This window comes from Rhamphochromis longiceps, linkage group LG14 (assembly GCF_057381845.1).
Source record: "Rhamphochromis longiceps isolate RC_006_pf linkage group LG14, R_longiceps_female_GT1.1, whole genome shotgun sequence".
NCBI lineage: Eukaryota > Metazoa > Chordata > Actinopteri > Cichliformes > Cichlidae > Rhamphochromis > Rhamphochromis longiceps.
In genome coordinates this window covers 31,056,186-31,080,886 of record NC_140570.1, presented here as the reverse complement: position 1 = coordinate 31,080,886, position 24,701 = coordinate 31,056,186, and the positions used below count along the sequence as shown (strand labels likewise).

Below are 24,701 nucleotides of genomic sequence, written 5' to 3'. Positions count from 1 at the left end.
CATTTTTGTTGTCTCTGCATTATATGGGTTGATCCCAAATGCGTTAAATGTTCATATTCATATTAGCAGACCACTTTTTAATAAGCCCAGCTTTTATCTATACTAACGTCTTTGGCCAAAAAAGTGCTAATGCAACACTATAAAATACTTTGCTGAGTAGTAGCAGTAGTAAAAGCTTGAAACATATATTTAAAAAAAAAAAAAGTCAATTGTATTTCGGTGCCTCAACTCCACTTATATCATTGAAACTAATAATGTACTGCTACATGTCACTGGACACGTTTGGAAGAAAAACTGCCCTTAAATGAAGAAAGTACTGAAAACATTTCTCAGTGATTTTGGTCCATACTGACATCACACTGACATCACACACTTGTTGCAGGTTTGTCAGTTGCACATCCATGATGCAAATCTCCTTCCACCACATTCAAAAGGTGCTCTTTTCCACTGACATCTGGTGACTGTGGAGGACATTTTGAGAACTCATTGTTGCATTCAAGAAACCAGTTTGAGCGTTTGTGACATGACATTCTATCCTGCTAGATGCACTGCGGTGATAAAGGGATGAACATGGTCAGTAACAAGACTCAGGCAGGTAGTAATTGGCTTGAATATTGCAACAGAAATCAAGACTCATCAGAACTGTTATTGTCTAATTTTGGTTAGCCCAAACCCCCCGTTGCTTGTTCTTAGCTGACAATAGTGGCACCAGATACGATCTTCTGCTGCTTTAGCCCATCTACTTCAAGGTTTGCTGTGCAATCACAAACCCTCTTCTGCACAATCACAAACCCTCTTCTGCACATCTTGCAGTGAATGGTTATTTCAGTTACTACTGCCTCCCTATCAGCTCCAAGCCATTGTCGTCTGACCTCATCAACAAGGCATTCTTGCCCAGAGAACTGCTGCTCTTTTTTTTCCAGACCATGCACAACTACACCAAATTCAAAGCGACTTAAATCATTTTTCTCCTGCATTCTGATGCTCAGGTTTATCTAAGCAACATGTTCATATGCCTAAATGCACTGGATGATAGCAGATATATGCATTAGCAAGCAGTTAACCTGGAGAGTATGTCCGATATTGGGAAAGTATGCTTTCTAAAATAGTGATAAACCCATAACTCTATTATTGTCTCATACTACTCAATCATGTTTTACATTTCTGATCAAATTTGTATGTCAACACTGACTGAGATAATGAGACTCAATACTACAGAAAGCCCTGTTCCTCATAAGATAAATGTTACGTTTAAATGTCAATACAATGACACTTATGTCGCCTCTCTTGAAGAGATCTGCAATCTTTATGCATTTCCCACAACAATCCTGTCATGTCCAGTTCCCTCCAGAAAACGCACACATTCAAGTTGTCCATATGTTTTATTTTTTAATATACTCATATATAAATACATACATTTGCATATGTCATTCTTGATTTTGGCTTCAGCACAAACAAGCAAGCTGGTGGAGGCACAGAAAAGACAAAAAAACCTTGAGTGGGATATAAAGCAAGAAGTAATCCAGTGGATCAAATAATAAATGAGAGAACACAAACACATGTTAAGTCAAACCCTTGATGAAAACCAAAGAACTGGGTGAAGTGTCCCTGACAACACCTAATTTTGACTGCATCCATCTTATGCTTTAATAAATTACATAATAGGGTGCAGCTTTCATGTTGGTTCACAAAGAAATGATGCCAGCATTGAGCTGACATCATTTCTTTGTGAACATTTTTCATATTTCATCATTTCTTTCATACATGATGACACAGGCTGACTGACGTTTTTGTTCAACAGTAGAGCAAACAGGATTCAAATAATGTATCAGGGGGAAAAATAATTACTGAAAGATTAAGCAAATAAGTAATGCCGATTACATTAACACAATTACCAAGAATTCCATTCCATTCTGGGTGAATTTTTCCCAAAAACTCCAAGCTTTTATGGCCAGTTTTAAATCATTGTGAGGTTGCACAAGATATAGTCGGTCCACGAAAAGGCCAAGCTCATCATTACCACTATGCAGCCCAGCTAAAAGGCACAACGCTGCTTTTTGTACATGCGCTCAAGGGCACTGCTCATTCATATTGTTTTATTATCTAATACGTTTAAATGTTCAGCTTCAAACATTTGATGATATTAATACAACATATTCCCACAAGCTTTTGGTTAATATGTTATCCATTTGTTATGGACCATCATTGCAAAAGGAGCAGTCACCTTAGAGGGAGACTTTTTAATACAGCGAGGATCAGCATGGCAGGCCCACCACTGAAGGAATTCAACAGAATGTCATGCTGACCTCCACGGGTTATTTTGTCACTTGAGATTTTACTCAGTTCAATATGATTGCAGTTTATACAGTGAACAGTAAATACTATGCTTCTGCAGACAGTGTCAGCAGATCAGTAACAAAACTTTGATATCACTTTAACAGAAGAGGAAAAAAAAACAGAATATAAAAAGGAGTGATTTCTGCTGAATTCATCTCACAAGCAGAAGGTACAGTGGTGTTGAAAACAGCGGTAGAGTGTGAGAATGAGACTTTAAGGCAATATTGGTAAGCACCACACCAACATCTCAGAGTCAAATCTGGGTTAAGATATCCTGTTGTTCATCAGTTAGGTAAAGAAGGTCAGAAGACGTTTTTCACTTGTCCTGCATTTTTTCCAGAATTGGCACAATCATGTCAAATTTAGGCCTCTTTGCTGGATCTTCGTTCATGCATATCTTCATGAGCTTGCAAATGTGGGGAGAGATGCCAGGGGGGATAGTGGGCCTCAACCCCTCCAAAGAAACCTATAAACCAGAACATACAGACACCTTAAATCCATTAAACTAACAGGTAATAACTGTGAGGTCTGTCTGCAAGCTGCTGATATCCATTTGTTAATCTAATAAGCAACAGTGCTGCTAACCTTCATGCCTATCTCCATGTTGGACAGGTCAGCAAATGGCACTTCCCTGGTTACCAACTCCCACAACAGGATAGCAAAGCTCCACATGTCTGCTGACCGGCGGTTGATCTCTTCTGGCTTCTTCTGAAGGGCTGAGCAATGCCAAGAAAAATAAAGAAGGTTATAGAGTAACGTAACGACATGCCACATCCTCAGACTACTGTGGAGAAATGAAAAGTTATTGCAACGAGTGAGGCTGTTCCTTCCTTAGGATGTGCCTAATTTGATAACATCATGAATAGCTGATCAAAATCACCACCTTGTGTCACTTGCGGTGTATTGTCAATGAGTCTGCAGAACTCAGGTACAAAATATAGTAGTCAATGGTCTACTAATCTGCAGCAAATAACATCCAAAAAAACCCCTGCATTATAAAACAAAATTGAGGCAATTTCTGTTTCCATTCTTGCAAACTAGTGTCTGCCTGCAAACAGCAGCAGACAAGCAGAAATATATACAGTATAAAGTGGGGAATCCCAAGGAATGCATTTTGCACGACAGTTCAGTATTTATCTTAAAAAAAAAGCTTGAACAACATGGAGCTCTGTGGGCTTTTTGCCTGTGATCTAGCATCGTATAGTATATGTTGCTATGGAAACCAAATCTTGTAGATGAAGAGAAACTGAAGACATTTGAGCAGCCGATTTCACAAAGGAAGGTAGCAGGTTACAGATACAAAGCGCAGCACAAACCTAATGTCAGATTAAATACATTTACTTCAACAACAGTGTGTTGTGCCATCTGTTTAGTCTCACTGTAAGGTTAGTACATGTACATCAGCTTGGATTCCAGGCTAAAGTAAAATCTAACTAAACTAATGCCTCTGTAAGTGGCCATGTTTCTTTGAAGATTAAACAGCCTGTTTAAAACCAATTGCCAACCAGCCATTAAACCAAATTCCATAATCCTTTAGAAATTACTGAAATGTAAATATCATCATGTTGCAAAAGCAGTAGAAACATATTGTTGCAATTCTTCTACAAAATGATACAATAAGCAAACTTGCTAATATAAGGAAAATTCGAAGCAGTAGTGCATTTCTATTATTACATATTACAAACAATTCTTGAATATAAGGCATATTATTAAAATCTGTTACCATGCCAACTATGTGAATTTGTTTTAAACACAAGAAACACTCCCTTGCATATCACAGCATACATACATGTTGTTTCTATGTAACTGGTGGTGATAAATCCCCTTCATCCCATCCCCCACACGCTGTTTCTGTTTGCTTCTCTGTTGCAAATGTTCCCTGGTTATTTTCACATTTTGTAATCAGTTTACGTTTCGAGCTAACTTTGATTTCAATCTATCTCCTGGGGAAATCAGCTGCAAATTACATTTGGCTCAGAGACAGTCTAGAGTTTCCTGCATCCATCATTCAAGTGCAAGCTTGTGTGGCTTCAGCTGTCACTTTGGATCTGTGCTGTATGACTGATGCCTACCCTCAGGGGCTACCCATGCTGGCGAGTACATCCTGCCAGGACACTGGAAGGAAAACTTGACGTCTGCCATGCTGATCCTTGCCGTCATGTCCTCATCTATCTGTGAAAACGGAAAACAGAGTTGACTTAGACGCCTCAAAAAACTGTACCACACATCTCTTATTCATAGTTTTCTTCTTCTTACCATTACACTCTTGCTGTTGAGGTAATGGCGAGGGATCATGGGTTCAAGTGTGTGTAGGAACGCCATTCCATTAGCAATGTCAAGGGCAAACTTGACCGCCTGTGTCTGATCCACCACAAAATCTGACAGCATGATGAAGAACAAGTAATAACAGGTTTAAGCCATGTCTTTCACTACATTACTGGATGACAGTGAAATCACTACTGTAGAAAAAGTGATGACAACTTAATGACCAAAACAAATACTTAACTCCAATAAATCACAAATCCCTACAAATCACCCAAACTGGTCACAAGTATGGCCTGTGACCAGAGTAGAGGTACTCACTGGTGCCTTCATGCAGCACGTTGTAGAGGGAGCCATAAGGCATCCAGTGTGCGATGATGATGGGGTGAGGGGCGGGAGGAGACTGACATGCTCCCAACATGGGTAGGACATTCGGATGGGAAAATATCCTGGGATTCAGCCCAAGAGGGAAGGACAGGGGAGACAGACAGACAAAAACAGGCAAATCCACAAAGGATTTGACATAAAAAGTATGAGATGCACCTCCCCACGAAATAAAATTATACACAGAATTTGGCTCAAGACAGTGCAAACAGACAAATGAGTGACTGTGAAGGCAAAAAACGAAAAAGTCTGCAGAGAAAAGTCAGGATTATATAAGAACCTGAGTTTGGGATACTCCTCATTGAAGTCTCTGCCTTTCCTAGTGGTCCAGTCACGAACTTTTAGCAGTTTAATGGCAATTTCATTTCCCTGCCAGCGCCCTTGCCAGAGCTATAGAAGAGAAACAAAAAAAGTGAATCTTTAATTCATCATTAGCAGCTCTGCATTAACATTGAGCACAATGAAAAACAAGAAGAAATTACCTCTCCAGACTGGTTCTCGTTTACTTTATGGGCTAGAGAAAGCTGTCTGTAGTCAATGCCTGCCTGTTTATTCAATGTTCCATTGCCTAAAAACACAAGACAGAGACATAACTCAGGACGCGAGTTAAAGCTCAGACAAAAAGCTCATTATTTATATGAAATCTGAAAAATCTGTGGAAATTTCAAAAGCCACATTAAGATTAATCTGGAGACTAGCACAGAACATTTTTCCATTTCATGCAGCACTCTGTGCAAAACTGTGGGTGGAAAGTGGTCAGCTAATAAATTGGTTTTTGGGTTGCTGGGACTCACGGGGACGGGTTCTGGTGGTGCCTTTCCAGAAACTGTCCTTGAAGGGAATTTTAGTCAAGTTCTGTCCCATTTTCTCAGCCTTTTCTGTATTGATAGTAAAATGAGAAAGTCAGTACAGAGCAACAAATCTGAAAGATGTATGACTGACGCTGACATTTTTTTTAAAAAAACCAAACAGTCAAACCACAGGCATACCTCTGAGGAGTTCACGGAGGTGAGGTTTCCCTTTGTCCAATGGAGTTTCCCCATACTTGTTACAGATGCTCACTAGAGCTCCATTAGTCACAAGGTCCTGAGAAAAAACAAACGTTATCAACACTTTAAAAATACTTTAAAACACACAGGTTTTTAGCTTCATCGCCACCAGGAGGCACACTAACCTCAGCTACTTGGTCTTGTCCCCAGAAGCAAGCATAATGCAGTGGTGTGTTCCCATGTTCATTGACGGCATTGGTGTCTGCTTTGCACTGGATCAGCTAAAAGAAGGAAAAACAACGGATTACATGCAGAGAAAGGCTGGTCAGATCTTGTTTAGGCTGTACACAGAGATGATCCCAATGCTGCCAAGAAAAATCATGCACGGTTGTTTTGCCTGTAGACACATACCAGAGGTATTGAGACGTGTCTAATATTAAACTCAGTAGCTGCTTTACAGCCATTTTAAAATCGACATCGTGGAGCAGAAGCCCGCCATTATATCAACAGGACTGTGTACAGGATAATACAAAATACCTTTCTTTCTTTTATGGACAAACATCAACAACTTACAGCAAATACACTTACTGCCACAATGTGTTTGCTGCACTTTGAAAACCCAGCTGTGTTTCCTATAAAGAAAAACACTGCAGGTTTAATATGCTGCATTGAAGTCCCTGCCGTTTGCTTTGCAGCTCCAATTTTGTCTGTGCATTTATATGTAGCAGTAAGCACATTTTATATTCATGCTTCAGTTTTGTCTGTTACAAAAGGTGCAAGTACAAGAACAGACAAGACATGTTTCAGCTGTTCAGATGATATCATTTTAGCTTTCACAATATCCTGTGCTAATGAACCAAACTTGCAGGGAGAGCATCATTTTGAAACTTGTATATTAAGATCTTGCATTTGCTCGCTCTCACTGCTCCGTCTCCAACCGATAACACAACCAATTTGTATAGAAAACCATTTTGATCCCCACTGCTCATTTCAAACTAACAACTGCAGGGATGATATTTTTGTTTTGTTCTTTTATATATAATCAGCTCATATAGAGAATAAGGCTTAAAGTTAGGTGCGTGACTGCTTTGCTACACAGATGTGCAGACACAGACAACTGTATCCAGAAGTTATCTGCTAGGCTTCACTTCTGCAAACTAGGGCTGCTCAATTAATCGAATTTTAATCACGATTACGATCTGGGCTTTCAACGATCATTAAAAATGACTGAGCCGATTATTAGCCCCTCCCTCATGCTTTACTCTCGCGCTGCTCCATGTGGCAAATCAAGCGCACTGCTCTGCATTTCGAACACGCGTCACAACAATTAAGAGGACCCGAGGGAAGCTCGGAAAGCTAAGCAGAAGTTATTTGGAGAGGAGTGGACTGCCGTTGGTTGAAAAGAGAGGTAAAAAAAAAAAACTTAAGTGGTGTGGAAACATTATGGCTTCGCGGAGTCAGACGTGGATCAAGTAGACACAGTGTGTAAACTTTGCTATGGTGTCGTAGCTGCACCACAGAGCAACACTGCAAAGTTCACATTTTTCATTTATTTCTTATATTGCAAACATTTGCACTGTTATCAGTATTTGCACACTATTTTATATTATTTTTTAAAGTCATTATTCAATACATTGTTATTGTTAAACCTTTAAAGCCGGTCAGAGCAGCATGCTCGTTCTGTGTAACTATTTTTAAATCCCTGTAGAACCTGAACGCTAAGCTAGCACAATCAATTTTTTTCCATATGAAACCAGAGGAGTTGTACTTACATCTTATGCCATCAGCTTGTCCTCGGTCACGGTTTCGTTCCACATATAGCTTTGCAAAAATTGCATAAAAAGCGCTTGCAGGAACAAAAACATAATATTCCAGAAACACGCTTTGCCGATCCGATCAGCTGTTCTTAACACTTCCCACATTGAAAAAGACGTCAACGTGAACTATCGCAAGTGACGTCATTTTTGCGGAAAATGTAGTTTTTTACTTGTAGGCCTTAGAACTCGAATTGCACTGCTGGAAATAGTTTATTTTGATGCACATGCACATTCTTTGCAAATTTGCATCATAGGATTGTTTTTTTGTTTTTCCTGCAGTATATACAAATTGCTGTATCTCCAAAAATAAAACTATGAAGACACTCAAAATAAATTTCCTGTTGTTGTAAACTATTTTTTGCAACTTTTTTGTATTTAAAGTTTTGAGGGATAAACCTCTTCAATTTCTCCAAGTAGAAATATATGTAAAAACAAAAACGATTTTCAATTTTTTTGTAGTTTATTGCACTTTTTTGCAATTAATGTAGTTACTATGGACTTAATGCATACACATTTTTAAAATATGGGCTATAACAGTTGTATTGATGTATAGCAACTTGAAATGCTCCCACAAATGGCACTACAGCATGTAAAAAAATAATATAAGCTCTGGCGGACGAAATAAATATCGTCAAATAATCGTGATCTCAATTTCAGTGAAAATAATCGTGATTATCATTTTTGCCATAATCGAGCAGCCCTACTGCAAACTCTAGTCTGGTCCTCTTGACCATGTTTGTATTGCTGATACATAATGAGCCTGAAGTTTATGCTGGCTACAGTTCTAGTATTTAATAATCTGTTAATTACCACTCTTAAACAGACCTATAGACAGTATTAAACACAGATATTGCTTTTGAGTCAGAAAAAGAAAGCCAATGCCTTAAACCTGTAATCTATGTGAAAGCTGCCAGATGGCTTATGACCCTATAGAAGTCTGTGGGAAAATGGCTTTCTGTCTTCACCTCTGCAAACATTTTCCTGCTAAGTTTATGGTCTCAGTCACTCAGTTTGGGCCATACTGAATTTAAAAAAAAAATGAGTCTAATTTGGAAATCTCAGTCATATTATGTTTCAACATAGAGGATTATCTGTGGTATAAAACTGCACGCTCAACGGCAAATGACTTGTCAATCATGATTCATTAACCAATTAGCATGTAGTTTCAGTAGAGTCAGGTCTGCCCAGCCTCTGGGGTTTTTTTGCAACCAAGACAGCAACAACAGAAACAGTCAGCTCATGGCTTCAAAACAGGAAGCCAGAAACCAGTGGGTGATGAGGGCACAACAGTTGCATCCATCTTTTATACCACCTATTGTTACGTCCATTCAATCTATGAATGCAGCTTGCTCACCAAGCACTACTATCACTCCATACATAAAGAAAGCGGCAGTAGCCAGAAAGCCAAGGGTGAGTCCATAAACTAATGGGTGATGTCTGTCTTTTATACACAATCCATGACACGTTTATGATACATTTTATGTTATAGCCACAGTGGAATTCATCCAAGAGACTCTAGACAGAGTTACTGTGCTCCAGTGTTTACAAGAACTCTACCTTTCCCACAATGTCGCGATGTCCATGGCTGGCAGCCAGGTGCAGGGGTGTGTCGTCTCCCCGGTTCATGACATTAATGCGCGCTCCTCGCATGATGAGCATGTCCACCACATTGGAGCGACCCTCTCTGCAAGCCCAGTGGAGAGGGCTGAAGCCATGGTCATCTCTACAGGGGCAGAAGCAATACAAGCTGAGCATGTTTTTTTATACAAAAACCTGCTTAGCATAACCTGAGGGACAAAACATCAGCAATTTTCCACACAAACACCTCTGTGGTATAAATGGTAAAAACTACAGCTGTTTTGGGAAATGGGTTTTTGGTTTGACAAGAAAACTTCATAAAAAAAAGAAAAACCCAGATCCTCAATGTAAAGATATACATGTTAAGTGAGATTACCAGTGCCTCCGTTCATGCTTAATTACCAGTGCAATGAGAAAACTGAGCTAAAAAATCTAATAAAATACATTTACACAACTGTTGCTTTAATGTAGATAACACAGCTCCAAAGCAATGCTATGAGTGAGTTCTATGAAAAAAATTGAATGATTAATCCTTCACAAAGCCTGAATTTACTGCAAAAATACTTATTATATTTGTTCCTAATAATCTGTTATGCCAGTGATGTGAAGCTGAGTTATGTATGCATGATAAGTTTATTCATTTTTACAGTCATTTTCTGCTTCTGTAAAAAAGGAAGCTCATGCGACTCAGTGACAAAAGCTAATAAGCCTCTGGCACTCATCATTCCTGTCTCGGTGACAGCAGCAATGCCACATGTCGCACAGTGGCCTCGATTATATGACAGACACACTGATGGAGTGTCTTCACTGTGAAACACAGTAAAACAGAGATTAAGACACAGGAAGAGCGCAGTGACAGAGTCGATCACGAAAAAGACTGGACAAAAAAACAGCAGCGCTGAAGTCCTTAAAAGGCTCAGTGAGCCGCGAGTATGACTCTGTCTCATCACTCCACTCACTTCTACCAGATCATCTGGACTACTATGATGGATTTTACTTTCCATGAGCACAGTGCTCTTTTTAATATCTTTTTCACTTCTTCCAAAATTATAAGTAGACAGACAGCATAATAATAAGATCTGAGAACTGAGGGAGTATTATGATTCTGCAGGAATTTGAACCGTCTGCCCCAGCACTCAATTCACTGGCTTGTATTCACACAAAACAGCATCAAGAGTCCCACAGAGACCCTCAGTCCCACAACACACATCTAACTGTGTGACCTGCTGTGGATCAACTCAGAGAGTAATTTCCTCTCAGACCAAAAGGCCAAATCCTGAAAACTAATTAGCTTCAGTTTAGGAGAGAAAAACTACCCACACACTTTTCTAATCTGATTAGCTTTCAGTGCCAAGCAAGTCTGTTTGGGGGAGGAAGTGGAGCATCAAGGTTCATGTACATCTTCTGTAAAATCAAGAAATTACAAAATAAGCAAAATTGTGCTCTGTATGGGCTTAAATGTTCTGTTTAACAACAGCTGCCATGGATGGATTAGCTTTAAAACATATTACTCCTCATCTGTCCTGAGAGTTTTACATTTGAATTCTCTTACAAATCAAAAGCTTCTCCAATGATACAATGTGCTGCTTTTTTCAGTTTTATGTCACTGAACAACTTTGAGTTGTGGCTTTAAATAAGAAAAATAATAATAATTCCCTATAGCTTTTGACAGTGTGATTTTCTTTTAGAGTTTCCTGAGTTGATGCACAACTTGTTCAAATATGACTTGTGCAAAACATTTTAACAAAATAAAGATTTTAGATGAAGTTATTTCCCTTTATTTTTCAAGATATATCTTGAAAAATCTAAGTTCAGTTAACTCATTTTTATTCAAATATTTATATAAAGCAATTTTATTCTAAAAAAAAGTACACAATAATAGCTCAGGTCCACATATAAATGCTGAAAATGTACTGTGGTTACATCAAGTAAGCCTCAACACTGGTCTCTGTGTGTATTTTTGTTACAGGATGGATTTTCCCTTTAAGCTACCTTCATCCCACAAACCCATGAGGACTTGAGTGCCAGGGTTTCCTCTTGCTCACTCCCTCCTCACTGACTGCAGTAATTTATTTCAGGCACTTTCACCTGCCAGCAGAACTCATCCGGGCAGACTGAAGAGCCAGAGGAAGCGTCCCTGTCTGCACCTTGTATGTCTGCACTGACATCTCCACTGGCTCATATAACAAGCCTCGGCTAAAGAAAAACAAATCCACTGAAATATCTAAAAAGCAGCTACGGGAATAGTAAATTAGTGTTTTTACTCTTGAAAAACTCATTTTTCTAGTATTCATTTTATTCATTCAAATATCCAATGACAAGAAGGATCATTCTAAAATAAAAGGTACATAAACTACAGTAGAACTACCACAGCCAAATCACAGTGCATTTCTACCTAATACTTTATATTCTGATAGATGGGAAATTTTATCTCTTAGTGTTACAATTAACCTGATCATGTTAAATCCCTTTTGCAGTAGCTGCATACAAGAATAACAACCTGATACTAGCTACACTAAAAACAGCTAATCCGGGACTACAGCTACATATTTTTATTCAAATGTGCAGAGCATTTTCAAATTGATTGTTTAACATATCATACAATGTATTCTCTACCATTAAAAGTTAGAGAGGGGAATTTAAAAGAAAGTATAATTTATTGTTTCTTTACTCAATTAATTTGTGTTTGTTTTACTTCAGTTCAGACACATGGAGCAGAGCACAGGAGACACAGTGAAAGTAAAGATCACATTACTTGAGTTAAAGCTTCTCTTCACTGCAGAATTGATCTTTAAATCCTCCTTCTCGTCCACAGTCCTGAATAAGCAAGCTCCATCACATCTTAAAGACCTCAGTCTCACATTGACCCAACAGAGCACTTTGCTCTCAGACTGCAGGTTTTGAGCCTTCAGCTATGAGGCTGCTCTTCTGCAGAACCAGCCTCCAGTTTGGGTTCAGGAGCCAGACATCATCTCTACTTTTAAAATTAAACTAAAAAAAAATCTGTTTTGATGAAGCTTACAGTTAAGGCTAGATCAGGTGCCTCTGAACACTCCCTTAATTATACTGCTATATGCTTGGGCTGCTGGAGGACGTTCCATGATGCACAGAGCGTTTCTTCTCCACAATCCTATTTTCCCTCCTGTTGAACTGACATACAGCTGTTTACTGTCATTAACTTCTTTCCACTCACTCCCACAGTCTGTTTTGTTCTTGGATTTCTATGCTCCTTTTTTCTTTTCGTCTTCCTGTTAACCTAACAACCAGTTGCAGCAGATGGCAGCCCCTCTTTTTTTAGATGGAAATAATAATAATAGTAATTATTATTATAATAATAACCCAATAACATAAGACCTGAATCAAACCTTATGATCTCTGTCAATGCTTAGCACTGCTTGTTCTGAATCCATTACTACCCATTTGAACAAGAATTTAGACCACTGTGTTTCCAATTACCCACCATCAATCAACCACAGCAGTCATACTGGTCAATGGAGCTCTATGTTAGAGGTAAAAAATGCTTGGACATGGTACAGATACCTTACTAGGAGTCAAACCAAAGAGCAAAACTAAATATTATTATAGTACTATCACTTAATCTGTCAACGGTCTGACTTCAAGCTTTCCCAGAAGTTGAAGACACTATGGATTTAGGGAGAATAGGGAATAGGGAGAAAACACACATGTGAAAAAGTCTTTGCCTCCTTCCTGTTTTCCTAGTGTTTTTCATATTTGTCACACTTACATGTTTCAGATTATCAAACAAATTTTAATATTAGACACAGATAACCCAATTAAATACAAAATGCAGTTTTCAAATGATGATTTCATTGATTAAGGGAGCAAAGTTATTTAAACCTACCTGGTTCTGTGTGAAAAAGTAATTGCCCCTCTTGTTAAATCTTGAATTAGCTGTGATTAACCCCCTTTTTTTGGAGAGCTAAGCTTAAAAAAGGCGGTTCTGAAAAGACGAGGAGGTCAGATTTCCTCCACAGTACTGTGAAAGACTCATTACCAGTTATCGCAAAGTTATCGCAGTTGTTGATGCTCAGGCTGGCCCAACCAGTTATTAGGTTTACAGGGAATTTACTTTTTCACACAAGGCCATGTAGGTCTTTAATAATAAACACCTGCATTTTGTGTTAATAATAATGATCCACCAACCAGTAAAATGGTACTGTAAAAAATACTGAGAGACAACATCAGAACATAATGACCACATTACAAATATTTAGGAGAATATGTTTTAAACTTTGCAATTAGAGTCTTCTAAACTTGGCGGCAGCAGTAAGGGGAAATGAGTGGAGCTATCTAATACCACAGGGAGACATACAGGAAACATATCAGTAGAGAAGGGGGAAGGTGATGTGGGCTGCTATGGCTTAACTATGCATTCCTCTTTTGAAAAATTCACTATACAGCCCCACATACACAAAGATTTTCTGTCTGTCTTTTCAGCCCTGCCCACAATAATAAACTCCTCCCCTTAGCCCTCAGTTCTGGTAGGTGGTAAAAGCTTCCCTTGAGGCCCATGTGTTGCTCCTTGTAAGGAGATTCTGCATTCCACTACTACTGTTCATGTGGGAGTTACATCAGTGTAAACACATCGTCATTGTAGAGCATAGAAAATATCTCAGGGAGGGTTCTGTCAGGCAAGAGCACAGTAAGTTTACTAAAACACAGAAAAGGAAGGCTTGAGGCTCTGTAGTGTCTTATACACTGGAGGACACACATCAGCCGGAAAAGGGAACTAGACGTGTAATCAACTAATGGGCGAGTCGCATGCATGAATCCACACTGGCTCAATGCAATCAGATAGACTCACAAGAAGTGGAAAAAACAAAGCAAACAGGAAGCCAAAGAAAAGGAAAAAAATATAACTTTCTGAATAAAGTGTATGTATAGACAGACATATCTTGTTTGCATCTATTTTTAGAATACAGCTATATTTTCAAGTTATGATGTATATTCTCAAGTTCCTCTTTTATATTTAGAGCAAACACGTCCCAAATAAGAAAAAAAAAAGATGCTGACCAAATAGCAATTTTAACAACATTAAAATATTTCTTGAAACATCCCTGTGCCTCTGACGTTACCAGTTATCTTTTCTGTCAGTTAACAAATGTTTTCTTGGTTACAACCATGTCAAAAAAAAAAGAGGACGACCACTAATCCAAAAAAAGCTCTTTCGTTTTCATAGTACTAGCAACATAATGAAAGCTTGACAACTATGTCATTTGCAAATGAATAACTGTCAGTAAAAAAAACCCTACCACAAGTCCACTAAAACAGAGAGAAATGGAGAAGGAAAGAGAACAGCTACCACTTACACAAGGAACATAATTAAATTGACTCATTTATTATTTCTTTGTTTGCTTTGAACACAAACACCGGTAGTCTAAATCTTAAACAGAGCTCTCTAAAAAGACAAGATTCGTGGGTGGCCATCCAGACTGGACTGCCAAGTTTTTCCCAATGTAGCCAGCTTAGGATAAAAACAGCAGCCCAGGACTCTTAATCTGGAACTATTAGACAGAAAATGCTGTGTACTAAATGTGTCATGTCAGAAGTAAAGTACAATATTTTCTGCATCCAAATCCATCCAAAACCAAGTTGTATCCAGAGCATGCAGAGCCTGATTTTGACTGCTGTGACTAACTATACCATCACAGCATGCTTCCTGTCCAACATCATGCTTTTGATTTACTGTGCTGGCATTCTAAACATAAACATGCGCACACAAGGAAATGGGTTCAACGGCAGTCCACAATCTCACAGGGGATTGAAAAGGCGGGCTTTCAGACTGCACCAGAGAAGAACTTTAAGAATAAAACATTTTAAATAAAACACAAGATCACATTTGAAATTTTGAGCCACGCTATTTGGAATCACAAATTCATGTTTTAGCAAGTCACAAGCAAGCAGGCACAGCTGCTTGGGGATATAAATGAAATTCTTAATTAGGATTCCAGTATCCAACTTTCATTTGAAATAATATGGACAGAAGTGACTGATAAATTCTGGCTATGAAAAAAACTGCAGCTCACCCTTGATTGAGATCATTCTCTGTGTTGTCCAGCCATAAACGAACTGCCACTGCATTGCCTTCCCGGCACTGAGTGAATATATCATCCATTTTGGCTGGTGTATTGTTTTTCTTCTAGGACGCACCCGTGGGAGCAGATGCAGAACTAAACTGGGACAGACAAGAGTTGCAACCCAATGGGTTCAGGCACGTCCTGGCCAGCATCAGTCCCTCATTTGGGACAGTATGAACCACAATCAGAGCAGCACCAACACGACCCTAAAGAAATTGATTTAAAGAAAAATGGTCACTCAGTTAAAATTATTTCTTAAAAAACAAAAACAAAAACAAACAAACAAACTGCTGTACAAACCTAAAAAGGAGAAAGCCTACAGACAAGACAACCTAGTGTTGAGTAATCTCCAACTGAGTAATACAGGGTGGGTATGCCGTTTACAACACAGTGACTCACAAAATGTAGCTGTATGAAAAAATAGCCCTGGACACCATGGACACCAGAATAGATAAATATAATCATCCAGAGTCAAACTGAAGTCTGTATTCCTTTAATACACCGGCAACAGACTAATATATTATACTGATTATACTAATATATTGATAATAAATCAATCACTTCATGGCCCTATCAAGTTTACAGTCTGGATTTGCTGCTCTTCTTTGTAGAAAGAAAGTGGTTGATTTTTTATTATCTTCGTATTGGTTTTGCAGCTCTAATTGATTGTGAGACTGGTATTAGCCAATAAGTGGGACGGTATAATATGATAATACAATATTTTTTTAATTTTTTTTTCAGTATGGTCACAACCTAAGTTTCACGCGCCATTGATCCACGCAGTTTATACCATTTACACTCCCAACAATGTTGTCACTGCCTGACTAGCTGCTTTGCTATCCGGCTAACACAGTGAGGGGAAAGCTCACTTAAGTCAGCCGCCTAGTTCTTCTACTCGTGGCAGCACCACCGACTGCTTTTACTCCACCATATGGAAGATATATATCTTGGTTAGCTCCTCACTATAAACTTGCATCTTCTACGTCGTGAAATAAAATCCATTTGGGTCTGTGCTAACAAGCTAACTATCTATCCTGCCGCGGGGGCTGTCCGTGTTTCTCTCATTTAACGGTGACCGACTGAGGATTTCACTCGAACCATCATTTAATAGTTTAAACAGGTCAAATTAAAAAAAATTATTTACCTCCATGCCTTTAAACTTACCGGATATATTAGCTTGTTGCGGTGTATTGTAGCTGTACAGAGGAAAAGTTACAAGCCTTGCTTACCTTCAGCATTCAGAGAGCTGTGCGTCCACACCCGTACGTACGTGGAGGAAGAAGAGAGAGAGAGCCGCCTATAGGTTGCAAGGAGAATTGCAACGATTTCAAATTCACCCCCTGAGGTCATGATTTTTTTTCTTGAAATAATTACATTTTATGTGTACAAAAATCTAAAATACGAAGCTCAGCTCAGAATTACAATAAATGCCACCATGTCACTACATGTAGTCTATAACATGTTGCTCTGAGACCTAATGTTACACACTACAGACTCAGACAGCTGATGTCAGACCTCCAACTAGAGCATATATTGAATTAAAATCAAATTCAAATTTTATTTGTCACACACTTAAGGGAGCGGAAGCGCTTCCCAGACCTCAACAGTGGGAAGAGTCCATTGTTGGGATGGGAAAGGTCCATCATAATCTTCCTAGCTTTAGTCTTGCACCGCTTGGTTTAGATGAACAGCAGGTCAGGAAGCTCTGATCGAATGATGCGTTCGGCCGAGCGCACCACTCTTTGCAGATCTTGTCTGTCCTGCTTGGTGCTGTTACCAAACCAGGTGCAGTTTCCCTTCAGGACGCTCTCGATGGTGCAGGAATAAAAGTTCTTGAGCACCCTCAGTGGCAGATGGAAATCTCTAAGCCTTCTGAGGAAGAAGAGACACTGTCGGGTTTTCTTAACCAGGGTTCTAATGTGGCAGGACCATGACAGGTCCTGAGTGATGTGGACATCCAGGTACCGGAAACTGTCCACTCTCTCCGCTGGCATGCCATTGATGATCACGGGCTCATAATTCCTCACCTGCTTTTTAGTGAAGTCCACGATCAGCTCCTTAGTCTTGCTGACATTTAGGAGGAGGTTGTTCTCCTGGCACCAGGTCTCCAGGTTCCTAATCTCCTCCAGGTAGGCCTTCATGAAGGACACACACACACACACGCACCGTTTTGAACCTTGTAAAGGATCTGAGTTTTACAGAGGGTCAGTTTAAATTGTCATATCTTCCTTCTGAAGTGACATAGGGCTTTCTACTTATTTCATTTAAAAGCAAACAAATGAACAAGGAAGGAGCTTTCCTAGTGGGTCCACTTAAGCGGTAAACATGTAAATAAAACTGTCTGCTGTTTGTAGTGTCTGCAGATTAAGTTTAAATTCTCCATTCTTCTGTCTCTAATCATAAGCACAAAGACATGTTACAGACACATTTTGGGGTCTGTAAAGGGGAAAATCCATCCTTAAACACAACATTTCTTGTCATATTGCATGGTATGTAATATGATGTTTAAGAAAGTTTTTTTTATTACAGGTGATTAAGAACATACATATGGCCTCAGTGGTCTGGAAATCATTCCCTCCGTCTAATTTACTAGTTTTAAGTAAACAAATAATTTCAAGTAAAGTATGTTTCAAATTTCAAGTAAAAAGGAAAAATGTTTTTTTTAATTTTATTTATTAAACCCAGTGTGTCCTTTTGCGTGTCCCTAATTACAGAATATAACAATTATGCAACAAATATATTGTGTATTTGATATGTAGGTTTACTTAAGTCAGTCCGTCTGTTTATTGTTGTTTAGATTGGATCTTACAAATATCTATAAGATCCTAACAAAAACACTGTTAATTTTGATTATTCAGAGACATGTTTGGTGAGAGAAATCTTTGTAAAACTATATTTTCTTGAAAATCGTTGGAGCCACTGAAGAGTTGCATTTTTATTTTAACTATTTTTAAGTTGTTTTTATTAATACAACTTAAAATCCTTAAAATTAAGAGAAGCTGAATGTTTATCCACGTCATCACGGAAAACGCCATTTCCCAGATATCTCCGGTGTGCTTACGTCAGTTATGTGCGCCCGTAACTCTGTTTTGCTCCCCTGACGCGCATGACACTGAACCAACGTGGCTTTTGCTTGAGAATAACTTTATTTCTTTTAGGTATTACGTGTAGTTACACGTTCATTAGATAAAAAGGTTTCATGCAAACAGCGGGAAGAGTTCCTCTGACACGTAAATCAACTCGTTTTGCTGCCTGAGAAACAAACTCGTGAGTAGTTCAGACATCATATAGGACTATAGGTTAGCTCTCTGATAGCAAAGAAGTGCGCTCGAAAGAGTTTTTCATCTCCAGTAGCGGTTTACAAAGGTGTGCGTTTTTCTAAAAGGACACACAGAAACATGTTTAACGAGGATGAAGACTGGAATGATGAAGAAGAGGGTCAGATCTTGAGTAAACCTGCCCTCAGTAACACCAAGAAGACAAGCAGTGGCATCAATGTGAAGGTACGTGTTTCTTTTGCGCTTACGGAAAACTTTTTATTCTCGCAAAGCATTACTATGTTTCTACTTATGGTAGTCGCTACTCGTTTTAAAAATATATTATTCAACCTGCTGTGATCCTCTGATCAGCCCAGGGTTGTGGGTAAAAGCAGCCTGATGCGGACACTGAAGACTCTGGGGTCAGTACCAGAGTGGAAGAGCGACAACCATAAACAGGACAGTGATGAAGACTCCGAAGAAGCTCCATCAAACATTAGGACAAAGAAGAAGAGAAGAAAAAAGAGAAAACTTGCAGAAAAAACAGAGGAGCAGCAAGAGAACACAGACCAGATCTTAAAGGAGGAGAAACCTGCACCAAAAAAGAGGAAGAAAAACAATAAAGCTGGTGAGTAATTAGCTGGTTATAAGCTTAGAAATCTGACACAGTGGTTTGCCACATTAGAGTTTTTAATCCAGCATCTGTAATTGGAGTGTTTGGATGTACAGTATTGTGCAAAGTCTTGAATCACATCTCATTTCTTTGTATTTTTTTAAGAAAATGAGAAATTAGTTCATCTATTTAGAGGTCGCCACTGCAGGCCATTTGTTTCCATCTCACCCTGTCCCTAGCATCTTCCACTGTCAACCAACCCTCTGCATGTCCTCTGAGTTCTTCCTCTTTTTCTCCTGCCTGGGAGTTCCATCTTCAGCATCATTTGTCCAATATGTCCAGCATCCCTCCTCTGCACATGTCCAAACCATCTCAGCCTTGCCTTGCCTCTCTAACTCTATCTCTAAACTGCTCAGCATGCTCATATCTAATCCTGTCTAACTTTGTCACTCCCAGTGAAAATCTTAGCATCTTCAACTCTGCCACATCCAGGTATGCCTCTTATGTTTTTGTCTTAAAACTCTACATCACAGCAGGTCTCACTACCATCTTAAAAAATTTCCCTTTCACGTTTCAGGCTGTCCTTCTGTCACTCGTCTCTACCCAGCCTGCACTCTCTGCTAATTATCTGTTGTTTTTGATGATCTTGCCCTGGTCTTTTAACTTGTCCACCTTCATGACCTCTATTTCTTGCATCTTCACTGTTACACATGTCCCCCTCTCATTCACACACATGTATTCTGTCCTCCACCTCGCCGGGCTCTCTTCCACACACTCTCACTACAGATCACAGTGTTATCTGAAAACACCATTGTCCATGAGAATCCTGCCTAAACTCATCTTTCACCACTGGAAACAAAAAGGGAGTCAGATGTAATCCAGTCACCACATTAAACCTATCTGTGCCTCTTACCGCACACCCCACCACAGTCTCTGTGTCCTCATTCATGTCCTGGACATCTTCATATACTTCTGTCCATATGTCCATACTATATGCTTTCTCTAGAGCCAAATAGACACAGTGCAACACCTTCTGACCTTCTCAATGCTTCTCCATTGTGGTGCAAAAATACTATTTTATATCTGTCAATCTGTGTTATCTTTGGCATTTCTTTGTAGATTCAATTCAATAAATGGGGATAAATTATGCTCTTGCAACAGGCTGCAAGTAACAATTCAAAATTAGTTGTATTAGATGTCTTTCTTTGCCCTGAAAAAGGTCAGGTGGAAGGATAGAAATGAGTGAAGAAGCAGCCAATGTCCAAAGAAAAACTTAAGACTTAAGTCTTTCAGAAAGCCTGGAGAACTATTGCTCAAGATCACTACATCATTGCAAAAGTCTGGCTCCTTGGAAGAAAAACTTAAAGAAATTAGGGGTCACTGAAGACTTTTGCATAGTACGTAGTACCAGCCTCAATCTTTCCTGAGTGTAAAATATTGACTAAACTGTTTTTTTGTTTTCTTCCAAAAGGATCTTCAAAGGCAAATGGCACATCTTCAGGGGAGGAGAAGAATAAAGAAATGACTGAATTGCTGATGAATGTAAACAATCCACAGAACACAGAAAAGATTGGCAGAAAACAGTGGAAAAACAAAATGAAGAACAAGAGGAAATGTAAAAATAAATACCGCCAGAAACAGCCTGAGGAGGAAGTAAATAAAGTAAAGTCTGTGGGTAAACATGAACTAAAGGAAGTAGTTAAACCTGATTCACATAGCAACAGCAACACTGGCAAAAACAATCAAAAAAAGAAAAATGAGAAACACCCTGAGGAGGCGAGTAATGAGAAGGAAACAAAGTGTGTCCCAGTTCAGAAATGTGTGCCTGAATCTTCTGCTGATGGATCAGAACAGAAAACACGTGAACCTGCAGTGGAGATTAAAGTTAATCAGCAGCAGTTCCCCATGAAAAGACTGAAACCTGAGCAGAGCAAAGCTCAGAGTCTGAAAAGACAGAAGCTGCAGAGGATGCTGCACAGCGAGGAGACAGAGCACCACGAGACTCCTGCAGAGCAGGAAGATAAGCCAGCAGAGTCAGAGGAAGAGGTGAAACAAGACCGCTCTGCCTCCCTCAGGTCCCGGATGGAGCAGCGGTTGGAGGCCGCTCGTTTCCGCTACATTAACGAAGTTTTGTACAGCACGTCCAGCGGCGAGGCGAAGCGTATGTTCAAGCAGGACCCACAGGCTTTCTGGATCTACCACAAAGGTTACACGGCTCAGGTTCAGAGGTGGCCCGCCAATCCAGTGGACGCCATCATCTCTTATATTCAGAAAAAGTGAGAAGCCTTCAATTTTCTGTGATGTTAATGCATGAAATAGAATTTTGCCCACAACCAAGGAATCTTCATGATTACAAATTTATAAAATTGTGCCAAATTTTTCAAATGTGTATGCCTATAGCTGGCATACACATTTACACCAGCAACACAAACAAGCACATTGTGTTCTTTACTCCCACCCTTTTAACCTTTGGGCCAGTAGAAGCTGTGATATGACTGTGAAACAATCAGGTAATATATCCATGAAGTATAAACACTGAAATGTTTTAGAATACAAATAGTTCCAAAGAGCACAGCTGGGAATATCCATTTATTTAAACTGCTTTAGCATTAATTGAATTGGGGGTTGGAGCACAGACCACTTAAAGTGCTCTCTGGTCAAGAAAGTGTGAGACCGCCTGATAATGGCTTTGCTATAACAATCCTTGGGCAGCGTTTCAAACAGAAACAATTAACCTGATGATAACAAAGCCCACCTCTTTAAGACAAGTTCATGTGATGAAAAAGTCCCTTGGAGGCAGGGAAAAGCTCCAGAAAGCTGAACAGGACCTCTGAGCACAAAAGGTTTAAAATTAAATCTTAAATGTCTGCACTGCAGTGTGTTGTCTGACCGAATAGGTTGGTTTGTCAAACTGTGCACTGATGGAATTGTGCTTTAAGATCTTTTCATCACAGGATGATCTTTAAAGTGGGTCTTTGATGCTCATTTCCACCTCCATACTTTTTCTTGGACTTTACTAGAGTTGCTTTGCCTGATTCACCCTTCAAAATAATACTTTTGATTTAAGCCCCTCTGTTCGTCACCTGTCTAAACAAACTATTTTATCTCCTTTCCCTTTAAAACATCTTTCTTCTGAATTGCAAACCATCTTAAGCACAAGGACTGGACAGCAAGGCTGCGATTTTCACAGAGCTGTGTGCCATTAAACAATGTGACATTGTGCATATATAAAAAAGAGAATAGGGAGGGGTTTCTGTCATTATTAGGCATCATATTCACACTAATGGAAATCCTCAGTTGGGTTCCTGTCTGCATAGAGCATGCAGTGGGGTTGGGACACCCACTGGCTCACCATAAATTCACCTGCAACAGAGATCACATCTGCTTCATTTGCTTCAAACGTTTGTGTTCTCACACGCACTTGTGTTTGGTAATGTCTGGAAAAAGTTCAATGTTTGCAGTGCATGTGTAAAACTGCTTAAGACAGGAGATTCTTAATCACCTCAGCTCAACATCTGAACGATTCATCATATTTTGAGCAGAAAGCACGGTGTGCTGTGTACACTGTTACTTTCAGACTTTTCCCAAAACATTTCCAGACCGTCTCTGCTCATCTCAAGAGTAAGAAGGAATTCTTCATGTAGAACTCCGGATGCTGACATCATTTATCTGCTGTAAACGGTAAACAGAAGACATTACTCTGCTGCACACTCTCGACAGCGAGGACTCACGCAGCTGATAATTTTGCACTGTGGGTGTTTAATCGATGCCTGGTTTTGCTGCTGTGAGAAGTTTGCCTCGTTAACATCAGCGGTTTGTCAGAAGACAACAGTTCTAACTAAAAGAAACACATCTACTGTACTGTTTTCTTTTTGCAGACCTTCCTCTCTCGTGGTTGCCGACTTTGGTTGTGGTGACTGTAAAATAGCGCGCAGCGTGAAGAACAAAGTTCATAGCTTTGACCTGGCAGCCACCTGTGAGCTGGTTACGGTCTGTGACATGGCCCACGTGAGTGTCTTTCTGCAAAATACAGACACAATTGCACTGCGATTGTCGTAAAATGGAACTAAAATGAAACGCCCCGTGTCTGCAGGTGCCTCTTAATGACGCCTCTGTGGACCTCGCTGTGTTTTGCCTGTCCCTCATGGGGACCAATCTGGCGGACTTTTTAGCAGAGGCCAATCGAGTGCTAAAAAAGAGGTGTGACAAGGATTCTGCATATGCATGTGTTTAATGTCGTGCACACACTGTTTCTCATTATTTTTTGGCACCTTTGTTGCAGAGGAGTCCTTAAAATAGCAGAAGTGGCAAGCAGATTCGACAACGTGCGAAACTTCATCACTGCACTGTCAAGTCTTGGATTCAAGATGGTGTCGAAGGTGAGAAAAAGGGGTGATGCTTGGGACCATGTTTACAGGAAAACAAGTACTTCTTCCTTCTTTAAAAAATTCATGTCACAGTTATAAGATGAAAGTCTGAATTAAACATGTAAATATATAATATTTACTGTGTTCAGGTGTATTTTCTTTCTTTTGTTGTTGTCCTTTTTAAGAGCCTGTTGCTGAAAAATGCTTAATAAATTTGTCACAAGTAGATCAATGTCGTCTAAACAACTGAGTCTGAAGAACACTTGGACCACGTGATGAGTAATAGCTTAAACATTCATGTTTGTCTGCTAGAATTACTGTTATTTTGTCTTTTTCTTCCTTTCAGGACACAGAAAATAGTCATTTCTACTCCTTTGAATTTGCGAAGACGGGAAAGGCTCCAGAAAATCTGAAGAAAGTTGGACTACAGTTGAAGCCTTGTCTTTACAAGAAGAGATGAAGATGTAATAGGAATTCATAAACTTCTCTGTGCATCAGTACATAACTGGACAATGCTTCACGGGGTCACAGTTAATATACACTTAAATGTATCATATTTTTTGGTATATTTTTGATTATTCCTTTTGCATTTTGTTATAGATACGTGATTTTTTTTTCATGTAACAGAGGTCTGTTAGTCTTTATCATCAGTATCAACATGGACGCACATTTTCTCATCACACAATGCACAGATCATTGATTGTATTGTTTACTCAAATACTGTAAATAAGAAATGTTTTTACAGTCCTGGAGTAAGTCACTGCGTTGGGTACAGAATCAAAAATGAAACTCGAGGCTGCTTGGTGACAGAATTTTCTAAGACAACTCTGTAAGTGCTACAATTGCTGTGGGAAAACCTTTAAAAGTCTTTAAAAATATAAACTTTTAAAAATAACTGTGTGATGTCTGTGATGCTTCAGACCCAACATGTCGTTCCCTAACCCTATTACAATTACTCTATATGAACAAACAACTGACTCCATAATTATTTTCCACAAC

The 24,701-nt window shown here is 39.3% G+C and overlaps 2 protein-coding genes across 3 annotated transcripts; one reads left to right on the top strand and one right to left on the bottom strand.

Annotated features, from left to right (window-relative positions):
• Positions 1 to 1,376: 1,376 nt before the first annotated feature.
• On the bottom strand, positions 1,377 to 16,741 carry LOC146654422 (scaffold protein ILK). Its single transcript, XM_085429440.1, has 13 exons — positions 16,630 to 16,741; positions 15,415 to 15,671; positions 9,347 to 9,512; positions 6,158 to 6,253; positions 5,973 to 6,069; positions 5,778 to 5,861; positions 5,466 to 5,551; positions 5,264 to 5,373; positions 4,921 to 5,048; positions 4,594 to 4,715; positions 4,410 to 4,509; positions 2,923 to 3,053; positions 1,377 to 2,803 (listed from the first exon to the last, which is right to left on the bottom strand). The coding sequence occupies exons 2-13, from the start codon at positions 15,501 to 15,503 to the stop codon at positions 2,654 to 2,656; spliced, it is 1,359 nt and encodes a 452-aa protein (XP_085285566.1). The 5' UTR covers positions 15,504 to 15,671; positions 16,630 to 16,741; the 3' UTR covers positions 1,377 to 2,653.
• A 1,805-nt stretch (positions 16,742 to 18,546) lies between these two features.
• On the top strand, positions 18,547 to 24,597 carry rrp8 (ribosomal RNA processing 8). 2 transcript variants are annotated; one of them, XM_085429439.1, is made up of 8 exons: positions 18,547 to 18,732; positions 18,851 to 18,968; positions 19,095 to 19,350; positions 20,807 to 21,611; positions 23,214 to 23,343; positions 23,429 to 23,535; positions 23,618 to 23,714; positions 24,049 to 24,597. In XM_085429439.1, the coding sequence occupies exons 2-8, from the start codon at positions 18,864 to 18,866 to the stop codon at positions 24,160 to 24,162; spliced, it is 1,614 nt and encodes a 537-aa protein (XP_085285565.1). In that variant the 5' UTR covers positions 18,547 to 18,732; positions 18,851 to 18,863; the 3' UTR covers positions 24,163 to 24,597. The 2 variants fall into 2 exon arrangements, with proteins under 2 accessions (XP_085285565.1, XP_085285564.1); XM_085429438.1 differs by having other exon boundaries at positions 18,547 to 18,968.
• Positions 24,598 to 24,701: the final 104 nt, after the last annotated feature.